The sequence below is a fragment of the Microtus pennsylvanicus genome, chromosome 10 (genome assembly GCF_037038515.1).
Source record: "Microtus pennsylvanicus isolate mMicPen1 chromosome 10, mMicPen1.hap1, whole genome shotgun sequence".
Taxonomy (NCBI): domain Eukaryota; kingdom Metazoa; phylum Chordata; class Mammalia; order Rodentia; family Cricetidae; genus Microtus; species Microtus pennsylvanicus.
In genome coordinates, this window is record NC_134588.1 from 23230036 (window position 1) to 23251417 (window position 21382).

At 39.2% G+C, this 21382-nt stretch overlaps 1 protein-coding gene across 9 annotated transcripts in view; it reads left to right on the top strand.

Moving 5' to 3' along the window:
• Positions 1–21382, top strand: part of R3hdm1 (R3H domain containing 1) — a 97833-nt gene that overhangs the window by 65724 nt on the left and 10727 nt on the right. For all 9 annotated transcript variants that reach the window (XM_075987801.1, XM_075987799.1, XM_075987804.1 and 6 more), the window contains 4 exons: positions 310–464; positions 10164–10315; positions 12937–13040; positions 15368–15540. In XM_075987801.1, coding sequence (XP_075843916.1) covers positions 310–464; positions 10164–10315; positions 12937–13040; positions 15368–15540 — 584 coding nt within the window. The remainder of the gene's footprint in view (positions 1–309; positions 465–10163; positions 10316–12936; positions 13041–15367; positions 15541–21382) is intronic.

Consider the following 21382-nt stretch of genomic DNA (forward strand, 5'->3'; position numbering starts at 1 on the left):
CAGAGACTAATTGTCAATAAGCATTGTGATACAAACTAAATATGCTTGTTCTTTGTTAAAACAAGGCTGTGACCCAGTAAATTTCTTAAGCGTAGAAGGAATCTTTACATATATATATATATTTGAATAGAGTTGGGGGAGGGTCAAATTTTATTTCATGGTAAACCTTATAAATCTTAAATAATCTTGGTTATTTGCTGATTAAGTAAAATGACATTTTGAGTCATACAGAGCTTGCTTTAAAATACAGAATTACACTATTATTTACAATGAACTCAAAACAAGATTTAACTCGTTTTGCCATTACAGGTTATCAAGTTATGCCCAACCAGCAACAAAACTACCAAGGAATGGTTGGAGTTCAGCCACCCCAAAGTCAGAGCCTCGTGGGAGGCCAGCCAAACAGCACTGGAACTCATATCCAAGGAGTGGTCATCCCCTACCCTTCAGTGCCATCATATCAGGTATGTTTTCTCTCACTTTCTTTAAAGATAGATAATTTCTGATCAGCTAAATCTATAGCTACGGTAAGGTCACGCCTATAATCCTGCACTTGAAACGCGGAGGCCAGAATATTGTTGGTTTAAAGCCAAGTCTGGGTTTAGAAAGCTCCATGACAGCCTGGCTAGCCAGAGGGTTCCTGTTTCAAAAAATAAAAAAGCATGACTATAGTATATTATTTCTGTTCTTTTGTGTCTTTGCTTGTTTTTAATTTTTGGTTTTGGTTTGAATTTTTGAGAAAGAGTTTTATTACTGTAGCCTAGGCCAGCTTTGAGTTCACTGTGCAGCCTCAGCTATATTCAAGCTTATGGTTCTCCACAGGCATATGCTATCACACTCAGTTACTCTCTTCCTTTAATGTTAGGAAAGTGCTTTTGTGAGACGGACAGCATTATCTTCTTAAGAGTTGTGATTTCAACTTCATTTACCTATATTGCTTTATTCATTTGCTTTATTAATATTTAGAATATTTGAACCACATTGATAATGGCCTATAAGTTTTACCTGGTACTGTGTTTCCAACTATACAGCGATATAAGCAAATGTCCTGCTAAATTGTTCACTTCCCTAGAAAGCCTATTGTGGGAAGAAAGATAGGCAGGAAAATAGAAGTGATAAATGTTTGATATAATAAGATGGGTATGTCCACAACAAATCCATATTTGTAGAATTTGTATTTATGTGCAGTTTTCCAAACAAGACTACTGTTTACTTCAGTCCCAAAATGGTACGATTTATTGTGTATTTAAAATGCCATGGTAGGCTAGTTATGGTGACACACACCTTTAATCCGAGTACTCAGAAGGCAGAGGCAAGTGAACCTCTGTGAGTTCAAGGCCAACCTGGTCTGTGTAGTGAGTTTCAGGACAGCCAGAGCTATATTGTCAGACCCTGACTCAAAAACAAAAACAAGAAAAGCCATGGAAGACCGGACATGGTGGTACACATATGTAATCCCAACACTTGGGTGATAAGGTTAAACAGGTGTGTGTGAGTGAATTCAAAGCTAGCCTGGTCTATATAGTGAGTCAGTCAGAGCTACATAGTGAGACTTCGTCTCAAATAAATAAAATTAAAATGTTTGTTTTGTAGATCTAGAACAGAAATATTTGTTTCCCAAATAAATAGACTTCTTTCCTGTTTTTGTTTTGTTGTTTTTGAACATGGGATTTGTCTTTGTAGCCCTGACTGTCCTGAACTGAATCTGCAGACCAGGCTGGCCCCAAACTCAGAGATCTGCCTGTCTCTTTCTGCCTCCTGAGTGCTGGGATTAAAGGCGTGTGCCACACCTGACCTAAATAGATATCTTTGTTATATGACATTTTTGGAAGTTTGCTTTTCCTCCCTTCTTCAGGGAGTGTCCTAGTTTACTTTCTATTCCAGTGATAAACACTGTAACCTAAAGCAGCTCGCAGAGAAAAGGATTTTTTCATTTTACAGCTTATAGGCCATTTATCGGAGAGAGCACTCCAGCAGTGTGGGAACTTAAAGCAGAAGTCATGAAGGAATACTTCTTTCTAGCATGCTCCTAGGCTTACCTGCATGCCTATCTGTCTTATGCAATCCAGACCCACCTGTCCACAGAGGTTGGGTTCTCATACATCAATAAGTTTATTCAAAAAAATGCCACCATACAGCCCTGCCGTCTGATGGATGCAATTCTTCATTTTAAGTTCCTCTTCCCCATATATCAAATTGACAATAGAAACTAAACCAGTATAGGAAGTAATTTGTAAGTGGGTTGAATCTATTAGCCTACCGGTTTTCCATAGCTAAGCAATGGAATATTAAGAAGAGTCCAAAGGTCATTGTTATTGAAATAAAAATTTAAACTTACTGAGAATACTGTATACATAATAAGTAAATAAATCTTTAAAAATGTGCATAGATTATATCTAAACATAGGTAAGCAAATTGGTTATCTTGTTGAACAGACTAGTAACAGAGAAACTACAAGTGAAGCAGTGAGCATGTGAAAGGCCTACTGCCAAAGACTGGGAAGTTAGGTGTTAGGGTTCTGTGCAGGAGAGAGCTCTTGGCGGGAGAGTCTAAACCATGTCAGGTGAGAGACAGACATGCCATGCAGACAGAGCTTACTTGGGAAGTTTGAGTGAGAGAAAGGGAATGGAAAGGGAAAAAAGTGAGGAAAGAGACCGGCCTCTGGGGATAGGAGCTGTGGAAAAGGAGGGAGAAAGGGAAAGAAGGAGATACAAAGAGAGGAAAAAGACAGGGAAGTAGGTGGTTTCTCCTTTTAAAGGGACAGGGGTGTTAGGTCCTCGAGGGCCAGGGCCAGGTGTACGTGGATGCTAATATTAGGAACCTTCAGCTAGTGGTTGATCATGGTGGTGCATGACTCAGAAGGCAGAGGTGGATGTCTATGAGTTCAAGACTAGTCTGATCTACATAGTTCCAGTCTAGCCAGGGTTACACAGAGAGATCTTATTTAAAAATAACCTTCAAATATTTTTACAAGAAAAGTCCAGGCATAAATTAGTTGTAAAGATATTCAAAGGATGGAGCAGGATGTAAGCGATTATGTAAGCATATTCCTTATAGTTCCAGAAAAGTTAAGTATTTGCAATGTGGAATTGTGCAGGAATTTTGATGAAGTAGTTTGGAGTATCTGGCTTTGCAGCTTATTAGTAATATATAGGGATCGAAAAACAAACACCATTAAAGTAGTTTCACCTCTTTTTTTCTCCCTTATGTCCTCTGTGCCTTTTATAAAACCATCCATTCTTGACTTAGTCACATAATCCTTCCATCCCTAGCCAGAACCACTGCCTTCTACAGTTAATCCAGAGCATCAAGCACTCTCGTCTGATTCTAAATATTCAGGGAAAAGAGATTTACCCTTAGTTTTTAGAGACTCAGTCTATTTTCAAGAAATGTTATTTTGGGCTGGAGAGATGGCTCAGCAGTTAAGAGCATTGCCTGAGTTCAATTCCCAGCAACCACATGGTGGCTCACAACCATCTGTAATGAGGTCTGGTGCCCTCTTCTGGCCTTCAGGCATACACACAGACAGAATATTGTATACATAATAAATAAATAAATATTTTTTAAAAAATGTTATTTTAAATAAGGTATAGCTTTGTTAGTATAGTTTTTTGTTGTTGTTATTTTATTTTTTGTTTTTCAAGACAAAGTTTCTGTATGTAGCTGTCCTGAAAGTCACTCTGCGGACCAGGCTGGCTTTGAATTTAGAGATTTGTCTGCCTCTGCCTCCTAGGTGCCAGGATTAAAGGTTCGTGAGCTGCCACCACCCAGTCGGTATAATAATTTTTAAATGGAGCTAGATGTTGAAAATAGTTCTATGTTTTGTTTTTGGAGAGAAACATTGGTTTTGTAGTTCTGGAGTTTAAAACATTAAGCTTGTACTATATCATGTCTTTGTTTACAAGTTGTATATCAAGCAATCCTCACACTGGGTAAATATGAAAGTAAATGATAAAGTGTTGTGGCCGTCTGTGAATGGAAGCTTTCTTTGTCATGTTTCTACCATTTTGAGTAGATGAGTACAACAGTGATAAACTATCATCTGAAAAACAGGCCACGCGAATGATTTGTCCTTAACAGTGTGTTCTTGTGAACGGAGATTGCGCTTTAGTTTCCCGGCTGCCCAGACCCGAGTAATTCCACAAAAACTATATTAATTCCCACACTGTTTGGCCAGCGCCTTAGGTGTATTCCTACCTAACTCTTCTAGCTTAAATTAACACATTTCTATTCATCTGTGTATCGTCACTAGGCTGTGACTTACTGGTAAGGTTCTGGCATTTTTCTCCTTTGGCAGCTATATGGCATCTCTTTGATTCGGCCTACTCTTCTATATATATATCTCTGTTCAGATTTCCTACCTGTCTTTACTCTGCTAAGCCATTAGCCAAAAGAACTTTTTTCATCAACCAATAAAAGCAACCCATATACAGAAGGACATCCCACATCATGTTCTGAAGCCACACTTTTTGGATTTTACATCATATATCCTGATTCTACTCACCTCCCTGTCCCCTTGCCTCTGGCATCTGTCTGTTTGACCTCCCCCACCCACCCCCTCACAAAAAAATTTAAAAGTATAGTGTCAAAACAAAGACAAAGGAAAAAAAGGAAATCTCTGCATGGAAGCCATAGTGTTCCCCATGAGTCATACAGTATACCCCTTAGTCCATACATCTTGTAAGTGTTCTTTGCAATGGTGCATTGATCTGGTTCGATACCTCTGGCTTCTGCTGTTCTACCAATACTATTGTTCAAATATTTGAATTGTTAATATTCCTCCTTGGGACTCCTCCTAGATATGTATTGTATAGCCCAAATTCTAATTGGTCTTGATAAATAAAACCCAGACTCAGATATTAGGGAGTGAAAGCTGAAGGACCAGAGAAACAGTGCGGCCAGCCACTAGAGAAACATTTTACCTCTACCAGTGCTCAGACAGAAGGGGAGATCCTGTCCTCAGACTGCAACTTAAATCTTGTACCACACTGAGTTCCTGTCTCCTCTCACCTTATATTCCTCTCTCCTCCCAGCCATATCACTCCTGTCTCCACCTCCCTAGTGCTGGGATTAAAGGTGTGTGGTTCCCAAGTGCTCTGATCACCTTTGTGTGAGCTCTCTTTCTCTTTTAGACAGATTCAATCTTAATATAGCCATGATGGCCTTGAATCAACAGAGATCCCTCTGCCTCTGTCTCCTGAGTACTGGGACTAAAGGTATGTGCCACCACTCCCTGGTCACTAGTAGCTTAGTGCTGCACTCTGATCTTCAGGCAAGCTTTATTTGTTAAAACATGAACAAAATATCCCTACATTCCCCCTTTTATAAAAGGAAAATTCTAAAATAAAAAGGCTATAACTAACATAAGAAAAATTATATATAATAAGTACAATAACTGTATAAAATATATACAGACAGATCAACATTATGTAGTCCGTTTGCATTTGACAAATTCAGAGAAAATACTCCATTATCTGTCCTATTTTAGTGAGTTCAAAGTCTTGTACCTAATTTACTTTCTATCATAACTTGCATTACCATCCAAAACTATCTTTTGATGCCTCCCAACATAGTAAATTTCTTTTCTGCAGCTGGTAAACAATGAAACTATAACCATCTAGTCTATCTAGTCTTCAGCTCCCTCAGAGACCTGGAAAAGGAAACATCATTAACTGAGTAAGCAGGAAGTACAAGTAAGCGACTTCAAAAAAAAAATTCTCCTTTTTCTTCAGATGTCTCATTTGTCCGGTGTTCTTTGGATTCCTTGGCTGGGTACCTTTATTCTCCTGAAAAGACAGAAACAAAACCATACCCCAACCCTAATTTGGGGGAGATTCTCTTTTGGCAAGTTAATTTTGATGAAATGAAAAGCATTTGTTAGTGTTATAGGTTAGTTTAGATTAAACAGCCATGCTGTTTGATGAACTATCATCTCTTCTAACTAAGAGGTGTCTCTTGTTCAAATCATATCTTTATCCATCTTGATTGTATCCATAGCTTTTCTTCTCCTGTGAAAACAAAAGCAAAACCTTCCCCAACATAATACATGTCCTGGTTTTCCATTCTGAAGTCAATAAATCTTTAAAGTTTACTGGCTGATTTAATGCCTTAGTTTTTTTTAAGTATCCAATGTCTTCTGCAGGTATAGTTGCTTTCTCATTGGTATTTAGAAAATTCGAAGTTAATAAAGCATTATGCAGTCTATTTCTGGGGGTATTTATCATCCCTTTCTGTTTATTTAACATATCTTTTAGAGTTTGATTTGATTTTTTTATAACCTCCTGCCCTGTAGAGTTGTGTGGTACATGTGTAATATACTTCATATTAAATAAGCAAAAATGTGTTTCATTTTCTTAGAGACATGTGCTGGAGTATTGTCTGTCTTTATTTATAGGTATACCCATGATGGCCATAACTTCTAGAAAATGTATGATTACTGAAATTAGCCTTTTCCAAACTCAAAGCAGTTGCCCATTGAAAACCTGAATAGGAGCTGGGCAGTCCTGGCAAGTGCCTTTTATCCCAGCACTCAGGAGGCAGAGTCAGGAGGATCTCTGTGAGTTCGAGGCCAGCCTGGTTGGTCTACAAGAGCTAGTTCCAGGACAGGCTCCAAAGCTACAGAGAAACCCTGTCTCGAAAAACAAAACAAACAAACAAAAAGAATAAAAGAAAGTCTGAATAGGTATCAATGGTATAGTGTACATATTTTAGTTTTTCAAATTCTACAAAATGGAACACATATGCCAGATTTCATTCCTTTGAGTACCCTTTGGGTTGTTACTTCCTGCAGGTAGTGTGTTTGATTGTTTAAAGAACAAGTAGGACATTTCCATATAATTTTAGTGGCTTGTTGCCAGGTGATGGAAGAGTCTTTTTTTAAAACCTTTGGTATTGACATGATTTTTTTATGAAATTCTGGATCCTTCAAGACATTTCCCATCAATAATCTAATCTCCTTTGTTTAGCTTTTTCCTGACCATTTTCCATAATAACTTGCAATCATCACTCTAAATAAAGACAAACATCCATAATCTGGTTTGGGGGTTTCTTTGTTTTTTGTTTTTTGAGGGATGGGGAGGGATGTGAGCATAGTTTTCTAGGCTATTTCCTGCTGATTGGAAGTACTGATAATCTTTGGGGGACCCTGAGAAAATTTAGGAGTATGATAAATCCTGACTGGAGTATTCTGTGAGGCTGAATCACCTCAACTAGTCACTTTGAAGTCGTTATGGATGTAGAACTTGGGGAACTGCAGCAGAGGCACTCCAAGAAGTTGGATCATCTGGGCAGTCTGTTCCTATTGGAAATTTTTAAGGGGAGGGCGTCTTCCTTGATCAAACCTGATTTTTCTTATCCCAGAATGAATCCACAGCCTCTCATTTCTTATGCATATAAAAGCAGAACCTCTTTGCCAAAGTAACATACCTTTTGACTTAAATTTTGAAGTCGAGATATTTTTAAAATAAATAGGTTGGTTTAATCCAACACTTTTTATAAACAAATGTCTTTAGCAGCTGTTGCTCCTTCCTCAGCAGTCAAACAATTCAACGATAACACATTAACATACAGTATTCAGACTCTGTACTTTCTATCTTTACTAGGCTTTTTTAATTATTCTATCTCTTTTTAAAGGACTTTCTCCATCCTTTTTCTTTTCTTTCCCAAGCCTACATATATTTTTAAACACACAGTTAACTGCTCAGGTGAGGTGCAGTGCCAGTTTTCCCACTCTTATGACTTTATGACCCCAGACCCAGCTCTCCCACCCACCACAGTTAACAAGGGTTTGGGGAGAAGAGAGGTCTTCTCTCCCTTGCCCACTTAACTCTATGGCAAATGAGGGATGGAACTTGAACTCCCATGCGCTATCACCAGGTCTGATCACCTGCACCTGTGTCAACAACCTCTACTATGCTGCCCAGACTAGGTGTAGAGCCCACTCTACTGAGTGCTCAAGCCAGTGAGGGGCCAGATCAGCTCTCCCACTCTCATGACCCTGAGACCAGCTTTTCCCATGTGATGTAGGTTGGGAAGGGGAATCTTTCCATTGCCAACATCACTGCATGACAGATAGTGGGGCTAGCTCTGCCACTCTCAAGCCTTCAGGGTTGGCTCACTTGCATCCATACTGTGTTGCCCAGGTGAGGTACAGGACCCACTCTCCCAAATGCTGCAGTTGGTGACAGGTAGGAGGACCAGTTCTCCCTAGAGCTGCAGCCAGTGAGGGGCATGGCCAACTCTGCAGCTCTGTCCTCACTGCTTTCTGTGGCAAACCTCATCACTGACTTGGACTATGTCAGGGTCATGGACCCACACATAGCCTCCCACAGCAACCCATGCCAGGGCAACACCATGTTCCTGGGTGGCAATGCAGACTACTCAGATCTATATGGTCCTGCAGATGCTCAGTCCTTGGGCATTAAAATGGCCCTAGGTGGCAGCCCAGACCCCTGACATCCACATGGCTCTTGGTGGCAATACCAGCCATGAATATCCACACAGACCCTAGCTGCTCTTGGACCATGGATCCAGACATGGTCCTTTGCAGCAGCCTGGACCTGGATGGCACTATGGCTCCAGTTAGCAGTGCTGGCCACTCAAACTGGCATGGACCTAGAGGTAGTGGATACCACATAATCTTAAGCAGAATCCAACTATGTAGGTCTGGCTTTATAGGTCACACTATGTACAATTCACTATGAAGACCAGGTTGGCCTTGAACTCACACAGAGATCTACCTGCCTCTGCCTCCCAAGTGCTGAAATTAAAGGCATTCGCCACCATTTCTGGCAAGTGTTTTCCTTGTTAAAAAATACATTTGAGTGCTAGAGAAATGGCTCAGTCCTTACTACTGCTTCTTGTGTAATTATCAGGACCTGAGGTCCATCTTTAGCATCCACAAAACAAGGGGCAGCAGTACACACCTGTGATTTCAGTGTTGGGTAGATGGAAACATGAGGGCTCTGGTCCAGCCAGCCTACTGGAATTGGTGAGCTTCAAGTTCAGTGAGAAATTTTGTCTAAAAATACAAGGAGAGTGACTGAGGTACACACAGTGTCACCTTGTGTCTTCAGTGTACAATATATGTACACACAAAGTCAACTAGATAAAGCTTTCCTTTTTAACTTTAACTTATTCAACTGGAAATAATCTCAAAACATTATATACCTCCTTAGTAAACAGAAAGACATTTCAGTTATATTTTACAAAGATGGATAAATCAGACAAAATTATTTGTTTGATTAATTTGGAATAATTGCACCAAAGGGAAAGTAATTAACAGTTTTGTATTTTGAGATGATTGGTTACAAGTTGTATTTTAGAGATAAGACTTAAACTTAATTTTAAGTCTTTTTTTTCAAAAGACTAGGTTTTACTGTGTGATGCTGACTAGCCTAGAATGATAGTAAACTATAGAGAAATTATGTAAGTACAGTCAATTTACTAAAACAGAGATGTTGCCCATAATGGTTGCACAACACCTGTTGGATTTATTTAATAAAATCACTACAACCCACTATAATTTTATGGTACATTTATAAATCAGGATACCTTATTATGCCTGTGTGGTTTATGATTTAGAAGCTGGAGAACTGAAGTAGAGTGTTAAGATCTAACATGACCATCCAGTTGCTTTTAGTGATTTGAAAATCCACTTCCCAGATGCTTGCTGTACTCATTCCTTTAGATGTTCTTTCTCTGCTCAGAGCAGTTTCCAGAGTCACTTCCAGCTTTTCTGATGTGGAACTGAGGGCCCTTAGTGTCTCTTAAGTAGTCAAATGAGGAGATGGGGCCTCTTTTGGACAATCAAAGCTCCATAGCTCTCACTTTGACCTAGTGTGCTTCACTGATATGCTCCCTGAATCCTTGTCAACTTTGCCTGAGGTAAATTGGATGTCTCTTCCTTGTCACATGATCATCTTTTTGCTCAGGGCTTCTTTTTCTAAATAACTTTTAAAAGAATAAATCATGTTTTTCAAAAATTGAATACACTTAGCCTATTATATTAGTCCAAAACAGCTGGTCCAAGGACACATAAACTGTTAGGGTAGTATTGTGGTGAGCTTCTATCTACCAGTGCTTTACAAGTTCATAGGAACTGGACATGAACATCTGCAAGGTTTAGAAAAACATTTTTGTATTTAATTGTCTTCCAATTTTAGGTTTCACTGCCTCAAGGTTCCCAAGGAATTGCCCATCAGACTTACCAACAGCCTGTTGTGTTCCCTAACCAGTCTAATCAAGGATCTCTGCCCACAACAGGAATGCCAGTCTACTACAGTGTCATTCCACCTGGCCAACAAAGTAATTTAAGGTGAGTGTGACTACAAAACCTCCCGTGCACAGGAGTGTGGTGTGCTGCACCAGAGGCCTACAGTTGACTAAATTACTAAAATAATTTTCTATTATAAAGCAAAAAATGTATGATGCTATTTATCTGGTAATTTTTTAGATTTATTTATTTTTATTTTATATATGTGTGTATGTTTTTCTGCATGTACGTAAGTGCAACACATGTATGCGATGCCCAGGAGGAAAAGAGGGCATTGGATCCCCCAGAACTGAAGTTACTGGTGGTTGTGACCCGTCATGTGGGTACTGGGTACTGAACTTAGATCCTCTGTAAGAAAAGCTGTGCTCTTAACTACTGAACCATTCTCAAGCCCCTTTTCTAATAATTTCTAAAGATTTATATAAACTAATTTTCCAGCCCTTTGAAAATAGAAATTAATGTGGTTTTAAAATCTCTGAAAATGGAGCCTGGAAAGATGGCATTACAGTAAAGAGTTCTTGGTGGCTTACAACACCATCTTTGGGGGACCTAATGCCTCTGGCCCACACAGGCTCCTGCATTCATGTGCAGTTATTTACCTATATGCCAACACCCACACCTGATTAAAAATGAGAGTAGGGACTGGAGAAACATCTCAGCAGTTAAGAACTGTTGCTCTTCTAGAGAGCCTGAGTTTGGTTCTTAGCACCACCCACTTCTTGCAGCTAACAGTTGCTTACAACTCTGGCTGACTTACACATAAATAAATCTCTTAAAAAGTAATTGTGTGGGGCTGGAGAGATGGCTCAGCAGTTAAGAGCACTGACTCTTGTTCCAGAGCTCCTGAGTTCAGTTCCTAGCAACCACATGGTGGCTCAACCATCTTTCATGAGATCTGGTGCCCTCTTCAGGGGCAGGTACACATGCAGGCAGAGTATTTTATTCAAAATATATATATATTTTTTTTTAAAGTAATTGTGTGGAACTAAAGAGATGGCTCACAGATTAATAGTATTGACTGCTCTTCCAGAGTTCCTGAGTTCAATTCCCAGCAACCACATGGTGGCTCACAACCATCTGTAATTAGATCTGGTGCTCTCTTCTGTCATGCAGACAGAACACTATATACATGATAAATAAATAATATCCTTTTATAAAAAGTAATTGTTTAAAGGTCTCACTATGTAGTCGTACTTGGCCAAGAACTTACTGTCTAGATTTGCCTCAACATCAGCGATTTACCCACCTTGGCCTCTCAAGTGCTAGGATTAAAGGCCTGACCTGGCATGTTATTTCCTCATGTACTTCCTGTTACCAGGTACTGAGGAGCCCTCACTAGGCTTCTCCCACATTTTGGGACATTCCTGAACCTTTCATGACTAATGCTAATTTTTTGCTTGTCCCTCTCTTTGACAATACATGGTGGGGTTCAGCTTTAGGGCTGAGGTACCAGCAAACTGACTAAGGCTGAGTGACTCAGGCAAATGGATTAAAGGCTCTAGTCTCAAATCGCTGGGTCAGACATGGTCTGAGAGTTTGAAGAATGACATATAGCACTGACGAAGGAGGCTAAGAAGCAGGCTCTGAAACCTCATCATTTATTACCATAGCTAGTTCTAATTGTCAGCTAGGTTGTTACCTCGGAATCTCTTTGGAAGAGAGTCTTAATGAGGGAATACCTAGCTCAGACTGGCCTTGGACATGCCTATGGGTAAGGGTATTGTTGTCTAGCTCACCTCAATTGATGTGGGAAGATTTACCTAAAAGGGGCCCACACTATTCCTGGGTCCTGAATTGTTTTCTTTGTTTTTTTTTTTTTTTGATTCTTGGTTTTGTTTGGTTTTTTTCAAGACAGGCTTTCTGTATGTAGCCCTGGCTGTCCTGGAACTCACTCTATAGACCAGGCTGGCCTAAAACTCAGATATTTGCCTCCTTCTGCCTCTTGAGTGCTAGGAGTAAAGATATGTGCCACCTCTGCCCAGCTTACTACATTTTTCAAGAAACAACATTTCTTTTCTGAGTCACATTATTGTCAAATTGTCCATTCTTTTTTTTTTTTTTAGATTATAACTTAATTGCATTTCTCCCTTCCCTTTGTGCCTTCCAAATCTTCCCAAATGCCCCTCCCCACTACCCATCGTAATCACGTTCTCTTTTGTGTACTTCATGAACTCCAGTTACATCACTTTTTTATTTTATAAATTAGTGATTTCTTTTTTGTTGTTGTTTTGGGGTTTTTGTTTTTTTTCTTTTCCAGACAGGATTTCACTGTGCAACCCTAGCTGTCCTGGACCTTGATCTGTAAACCAGGCTATCCTTGAACTCACAGATATCTGCCTGTTTCTGCTTCCCAAGTGCTGGGATTAAGAGAAAATATTGAACCACCACTATGTAGCGTGACTTCTTTTTTTAAATCACTACTTGATCACTACAATAGAAATGTTAGAATCATCGTAAAATTTGCAGTATATTGGTCAGTGCTGTGAATGTAAAGTGGTTTTTACTGAGTGATCACAGAACAAAGAGTTAAATGAGGTTTGACTCCTGCCTGCCAGTTTGAAAAATACATCTATTTAAATACATTTGAAGGAATTTTATTTCAGACTTTTTAATTATCTTCATTTCATTGTACTGTTTTCTGTGTTTGGTGTTTTACCCTGTAGCTCTGCAGTTGGTTACTTACAGCATCCAGGGTCAGAACAAGTACAGTTTCCTCGAACCACATCACCATGCAGTTCTCAGCAGCTCCAAGGCCATCAGTGTGCAGGTATGCCTAACAGCTGACATAGATTCGCGTTCATTCATTTGAGGGTAGTTGACTGCTGACATGCACTCAGATGACTCATGTACTGTGCTGAGTCAGGATAGCATGTGCAGGTCATGTCTAACATCTGGCTTTAACTCCAGTTCTAAGGGATCTATTCTCCTCTTCTGAAGTCCTCAGATACTGCATGCATATAGTGCACTCACATACATCCACACAGACAAAGCACCATACATATAACATAAAAACAAACTCAAATATACTGCCCTTTTCCCTTCCTCACTAGCAAGCCTCCCAGTTACACAGGCATGCTCAGATGCACAGAACCTAATTTCTTACTACAACTGCATGTTTTTTTCTTTTTTTACTCCCTTTTGAGACTGTGTCTTTCTTTAAAACCAAACTAGCCTACAGCTCATTCTGCCTCAGACTTGCCTCAAATTCAAGGCTAATTTCCTTTCTCAGCCTCTTGGGGGCTGCAAAATGCAATTTTTCACACCAGAAGTACTTATTTTACTGTTTTTCCATCTAGGAAAGACTATCCCCCAGATCCTCTCTTTGTCAAATGTTTCTCCAAGTCTTTGAAAAGCTCTAATGCCTCTCTCTGCTTGTATACAAATCTTTAGCATTACACTGCATTTTCCCGTGATAGTTTGTTGACAGATAAACAGTAAATGACTAACTGTGGCTGTATCCAGCCTGGGCCACTTTCAGTTCACACTTAGGAGACCTTGAGACATCCTGCCCAGTCAAGCTGGTTTTATATGTAGGGAACTGTAACCACCATTGGGATTACTATAGTACCAACTAAGGTCCTTAATCGGGGCATAGATTTATATTATAGATTATAGATATCTGGTAAAGCACATACTTGCTACTAAAATGGGACCTAGGATATGACTCAGTGGGTAAAGGCACTAGCCACCTAAGCCTGGCAATCCAGGCTTGATCCGTGGAACATACATTTAATAAAATAAAAGATGTGGTAGTGCACACTTTTAATCAGAGGTAACCAAATCTCTGACTTCAAGGCCAGGCAGGTCACATTTTATAAGACCCTGTCTCAACCACCACCACCCCGCCATGCACCCACAAAAAAACAAAAGAAGCAAACAAAAAGGCTGGATGTAGTGGCACACGTGTGATCCCAGTACTTCTATGCTAAATTAAAGGCAGAGTCACTGGGAAGCTCAAGGGCCACGAAGCTTGGAGTATGCAGCACAGCTGAAGACCTTGCCTCAACAAGGTAGAAGTTGTCCTATCTCCTTACATGTGCCATGACTCAGTGCATGTACCCTTGTACACACAGGGTACATATATACACACAAAAAATAAGTATAATTTTAAATGCAGTAGCAGTAGTATCTATGCAAGAGAAATAAGAAGGTACCCCTGTTTATTTATCTTCTGAACAGTTAGTAAAGTGTTTATTAGGAATGTCTGTCTAACTCTATGATAAGCATGTGAAAGTCAGAGAGCGACCAACTTTCAGGAGTTGTCTGCCTCCCCCATGTAGGTCCTAGAGATCAAATTCAGGTTATCTAGCTTGGCGACAGGCACCTTTACTCACTGAGCAATATGGTCAGCCCTCAGCAAGGTATTTTTACATATATACAACTTTTCCAACTCTATAAAGTCAACCTTATTAGTCTTGGCTAACCTCCTTTTTCAAGTGAGAAAGCAAACTAAAAGAGGTGAAATTATTTTCTGGGGCAGATTTTTTCAGAGTACTAAAATTGGGCTCTCTGACCCCTGGGCGATATTTTCTCTGCTAGTTCACCCTGTACAAGTGTAACTTTTCCTCTTAATTTTGGTTTTATTTTCCTGTTGGTTTAGTTTAGTTTGGTTTTTTTGAGATAGGGTTTATCACTGTAAATAGCCCTGGCTGTCTTAGAACTCTATGTAGACCATGCTGTTCTCAAACTCACAAAAATCTGTGTGCCTCTTTTGGGATTAAAAGTATGCACCACCATGACTGGCCTGGCCCTTATTTTTGGCAAAATACTCATAAAATTTGTTTTTATTTGGAAAACATCTACTTTAAAAATTAGGAGCATTTATAAAGTATATATTTTATGCTGTTTTCTACTAGGTTCTTTCAGATGTTTAGGTCTAAAGAATTCCTGCCTTTTTTATTTTGGTTTTTTTATTGTTTTGAAGTGGGGTTTTTTTGTTTTTTTAACATACCACTTATGTGTAGCAGGCTACATGAGAGCTTGAATCTGGCTTATATACATAGTTCTAGAATCTGATTCAGAAATTTGAAGATCATGTTGTTTTCCTAGTGTTAAACACGCTGATTTCAGTGTGCCAATTCTCCTGATTTCCAGCTGTGCCACAGCAGCCCCCTGGTGGAGGAATGGTGATGATGCAGCTCAACCTACCAAACAATCCACAGTCCCGGGCGCACTCACCCCCACAGTGGAAACAAAACAAATACTACTGTGACCATCAGAGAGGGCAGAAGTGTTTGGAATTTAGCAACATAGATAATGTTGTTCAGGTAAGATATGTGTTCATTATCTATTTGTTGTTTGTTTTTGAGTCAGTCTCATTGTGTAGTCCTGTGACCTGGAAATTGCTCTATTTGCCTCTGCTTCTGAGATTAAAGCTCTAAGTGACTTGGTTTGTTAGTTAGAAACAACCCTTTCATCACATTTGAAATCCTCCTAAAATTAATAGAGACATTTGAACAGTCCTTACTCCAGACATTTATATCAGTATCCGAATACTATTTTCCAAGTTTTAAAATAAGGTCTTCTGTAGCCTAGCCTGGCCTCACTCGTGATCTCTATACCTCACTTTTATTTGCCAACTTATTTATGTTCAAAATAAATTTGACCTAAAATATATCAAAAGAGAACTGGGTATACTTGTTCATGTCTTTAAATTTGCAGCATTCAGAAAGCTGAAGCAGAATTTCAAGTTTGGCAAAGAAGAAGATTGAAGCGCCAGGTGTCTTTGTTACTTTTCTATTGCTATGAAAAGGCACGATGACCAAGGCAACTTATAAATCATTTATTGGGACTGCTGTCCCAGAGGGTTAGAGTCCGTGATGACAGGCAGGCATGGTGGTAGAGCAGTGTCTTAGTGCTTTCATTCACAGTCACAAGGCAGAGAGGACGGACAAACTGGGAATGCTGTGAACCTCCAGTGACACGCCTATCTCCTAATCCTTCCCAAACAGTTATATGGATTAGGGATCAAACTTTAAAAAGTGAGCCTATGGGAACATTCTTATTTAAACCATCACACCAGGCATGGTGTTACTCACCTATAATCCCAGCACCTGGAAGCTGGAACAGGAAAACAAGGAGTACAAAGTTGTCTTAGCTATATAGTGAGTTTGGCCTTCAGACCCTGTCAACAAAGAACAAGTAAAAATTGTCAGCATGCTAAAACCATTAAATAAAAATGTTAATGGGACCTTTAAAGTAGACAGATTAGGCAAATAACTTTGACCCTAGTGAACAGTTGTACTCATCAGTTGTCACAATCACTAAAGGTGACTCAAATATTTATCTTTTAATGTGATATGTGAGGAAGTACAAGTCACCTAAAATGTGCTTTTGTCAAAAGAAAAGAGAGAGAGAGAGAGAAGAAAAAGGAAAGTAAAAATCGAACCTAGTCTCTGAAAGCAGAGGCAGGCAGATATCTGAGTTCAAGGTCAATCTAGTCTTTCTGGAGAGTTTCAGGCCAGCTCAGGGGTAGGTACATAGTGAGACCTCTCAAAAAACAAACAAACAAAAACAAATCTAAATACCTTTTGAACCTAAATTTAACCAATACTTTAGGCCCAGAGGATGGTGTATAGATGTCTAAAAAGCAACTTATGTGGTTTAAATGGGATATTTAGTAGAGAAATTAACCTTTTTACAAAAAGTCTTTATCTTTTAATTACTTGTTTATTTTATGTGTATTTATATCTACACGCCTGGTGCACTTGGAAGCCAGAGGAGGGTGCCAGATTGCCTAAAATTGGAGTTACAGGTGAATGTTAGTCACCGTCTGGGTGTTGAAAATCAAGATCGCCTAAAACTGGAGTTACAGATGAATGTTAGTCACTGTCTGGGTGTTGAAAATCAAATCCAGGTGTTCTGGAAGAACAGCAAGTGCTCTTAATTGTTGAGCCATCTCTCCAACCTATTCGTGGTTTAGGTTTTTTTGCTATTAGCTTTTTTTTTTTGGGGGGGGGGTTTTCGAGACAGGGTTTCTCTGTGGTTTTGGAGCCTGTCCTGGAACTAGCTCTTGTAGACCAGGCTGGTCTGGAACTCACAGAGATCCGCCTGCCTCTGCCTCCCGAGTGCTGGGATTAAAGGCGTGCGCCACCACCGCCCGGCTGTTGGCATTTTTTTTTAATTTACATAATTTTCTCCCTCCAACTCTCCTTCCATGCCCCTTCTACTCCCTCTTCAGTGCACCTCATCAAATTATTTAGTTATTATTTTTACATATATTCCAAACCTGGATCCTATGCGAGAGCAGTAGCATTCTTACCTGCTGAGCCAACTCTTCATGCTCCATCGCTCTTTTTTGATAGTGTGTGTTCTTGTTTTTTTCTAAGACAACATTTTCTAAGGCTCATATTTAATATATGATCTCTGAAGCCTTCTTGATGTAGGGCACTCAGGGGTATAAATTTTTCTCTCGGAACTGCTTTTTATTATATCCATAAATTTTGGTATGTTGTGGAGTTTTTTGTTATTTTGGTTTGGTTTGGTTTTTGGTTTCTCGAGACAGGGTTTCTCTGTGTAGCCCTGGCTATCCCGGAACTCATTCTTTTGCCCAGGTTGGCCTCGAACTCACAGAGATTCACCTGCCTCTACCTCCTGGGTGCTGACATTACAAGTTTGTACCACCATTGCCCAACATTTAACTTTTTTCTTGATTTTTCCCTTAAACTAATTTTCATTCACAAGTGGGTTATTTAGTTTCTATGAGTTTATGTACTTTCTGCAGTTTTTGTTGCTGTGATTCCCAGCTTTATTCCTTTGTAGTCCAAAAGAAGACAGGATGTTATTTCAGTTTCCCTAAATTTGTTGAGACTTGCTTTGTGTCCTAATATATGGCTAATTTTGGAGAAAGTTCCACTGGCTGCTAAAAAAAAAAGTATGTTCTTTAATGTTTGATGGAAGTTTGTGTAAATGCATTTGATATATAGTGTCATTTGGCAACCGATTTTTATTTGGTTTTTGTCTGAATGACCTGTCTATTGGGTTCAGTTCCCAGCACCCATATGGCAGCTCACAACTGCCTGTATCTTGTTCTAGGGGATCTGGCTCCCTCACATGGACATACCTGCAGGCAAAACACCGATGCATATAAGATAATAGTAAATTATTTTTCAAAAGAAAAGAATTGACATGTCTTCTGGAGGGTTTTGCTTTAATCGCTATGAAAGTCCTTCCCTGCCTCTTATTGGTTATGGTTTGAGGTCTACTTTGTCAGATATTAGAATAACTATCCTTTCTTGTTTCTTACTTAAATTTGTTTGGAATCCCACCCCCCCTTTGATTTCTTTGAGATGGGGTTTTTTCTGTGCATCCCTGACTGTCCAGGAACTCACTCTGTACACTAGGCTGGCCCTGAACTCACAGAATTCTGCCTGCCTCTGCCTCCCTAGTGCTAGGATTAAAGGCATGAGTCACTAATGCCCAACAGGAAATACCTTTTTCTATCCTTCAACCCAAGTTGGTGTATATTTTTGATAGTGAGGTATGTTTCTTGGAGGCAGCAAAAAGAAAAAAAAAATGGGTCCTGTTTTCTAATCCAGTCTGCTAATCTGTCTTTTTATTTGGGGGATTTATGTCATTGATACTGAGAGTTATTATGAACATGCTTATTAATTCCTGTTACTTTGTTATGGTATTTTCTTGGGCCTCTTTTGATCATCAACTGTTGTAGAGTTGTTGATTTACTACTTGTGCCTTCTCAGGTCTATCAGTCTTCTCTTCAGACTGCAGTATTCCTCAGTACCTCTGTACAGCAGGGGTGGGTTATTCTAAAGGGCCTGTCTTTATATGTAACTTGGTATTTCTCTCTTAGAATATCATTTATTTGTTTTGAAACAGATTCTTGCTATGTAGTTGCTGGCCTACAACTCACAATTCATGCCAGGCTGCTGGCCTTGAAATTTTCTGACTTTGCCTCCAAATGCTAAGATTATAAACACCACACTTATATAGGATTTTTTTCTTTTAATTTTTTTAGATTTATTTGTTTATTTGATTTGATGTGTATAAGTGTTATGAGTGTTTTGCCTACATGTATGTCTGTACACAACACAGGTCAGAAGATGTCTTATTTACTGGAACTGTGCTTACAGGTAGTTGTATACCACCTTGTACACTAGGAACCAAATCTAGATAATCTGCAAGAACAGCAAATCGTCTTACCTTCTGAGCCATTTGTCCACCTAGACACTAGAACTTTTTAAAAGACCAAGTAGGAGAAAAATAATTTTTAGTACATTTGATGATATCATAGCTAAGTAAACACGGATGGTTTATGTATAGATTTGCTAACAAACTGTAAATGGCCAGTGACCATTAAACAATTAAACTATGTTTACTTGGTTTGGGGGTTTGGTGTGTGTGTGTGTGTGTGTGTGTGTGTGTGTGTGTGTTTGCTGAGGAATAGGCCCAGGGCCACATGCATGTTGGGCAAGTACTCTGACACTGAGCTTCATTCTGATCTTAAAGTTCTTCATATGTCAAATTGGGAAAGTTCAGTGAAACATAATCTAAAATGTTCGCAAACACCTAGCTTTAAGCTCACTTAGAGTTTCTGAGTTGTAGTATAAATTAATACAACTCTTTTTGGAATGCCAATTGGTGACATTTCCCCATTTTCTAAAACACAAGGTACAAAGTCTAGTTACAAATCCACTTTTGGGATTTTGTCCAGTAAAAAATGGTACAGCAAGCCAGGTACAGTGGTGATACATGCCTATAATTTCAGTTCTTAGAGCTCTAAAATAGGATAATCATGAGTTCAAGGCCAACCTGAGCTTGAGCCCCTATATCAGGGAGAAAAAACAAAAATCAAAATACACTTTAGAAACGAGTCCTCAAAGATGTCAGCTCTCTGAAAGAGAATGTGTGGATCAGAGAGTGCAGAAGCAGCATAGTAGCTCCAGCTCAGGACAGCTCTGGTTCTAGTCTGAATTCCAGAAATGTAGGGGACTCTACTGCTTCTCTGTTACTAGAAAGGACATTATTCGGGCCTTTGTCAAAATTTGAAAGAACTCTGTAGTTTGGGTCGTAGTATTATACTATTCATCTCTTAGTGGTGGTCCTATAAGGTTTTATAAGAAATAGCTATGGACTGGAGAGATGGCTGTTCAGTTAAGAGCACTGGCTGCTCTTCCAGAGCGCCTGGATTTGATTCTCAACCCCCCACATGGCAACTCACACCTGTCTGTAACTCCAATTCTAAGGGATCTGATGCCCTCTTCTGACCTCCATTGGCACCAGGCATGCACATAGTACTACCTTATGTACATGCGGACAAGATACCCACACATATAAAATAATAAAGTAGAAAGTGTCATATTTAGAGACTAGACACTTATTAATTTCTCCTAAAGGAGTATCATGAGCTGCTCAATCAAATTATTTTCAAGAAAAAAAATAACATGCATATGTTGTTTTCCACATCATCATTTCAATCAGTAAGTAGTATAAACATTGGTCAAGAGCATAACAGTCAGCTGTGGATGTAGCTAACTGGTAGAGTCCTAGCCTAGCATGTTTGAGGTCCTAGGTTCAAGTCATTGCCCTCAAAGAAAATAGATTATAATGGAAGTGAAAAATTCCTGTCATCTTGCACCATTGCAATGATCTTGTAAGTGCACTTTACTGATTACATAAGGTGGTATATTGGCATATATATCAGAAGGTTCTCAAATCACAAAGTCATATAATTGTAAGAGAGAAAGCAAATGAATATAAAGAAGATGTAACCTGGGTATGGCAGCACATGCCTGAAACCCAGGCAGAGTTGGGAAGATCAGAAATGAGTTTGAGGCTAGCTTGGTCTACATATTGAATTTGAGGCGAACCAGGGCTATACAGTAAGACTGAAAAAAAAAAATCACCATTTAGGAAACTTAGGAATCCTTTGCATTATACTCTTATTTTCCAAGGATGAAATTATTTTGAAATAAAATTTTGTAAACATTTAATTTAGAAAAGATTGAGATAGATATATATTCTTACAAAAGCAGCAACATCATTGCCAAGTTACAAAGCAAGTTTCAACAATATAATAGTCTGTTCTCATTTTTGTAACGATGATGTGTAAACACAAATGCATAGGGATAATCTGTTGCTAGTGTTTGAAGG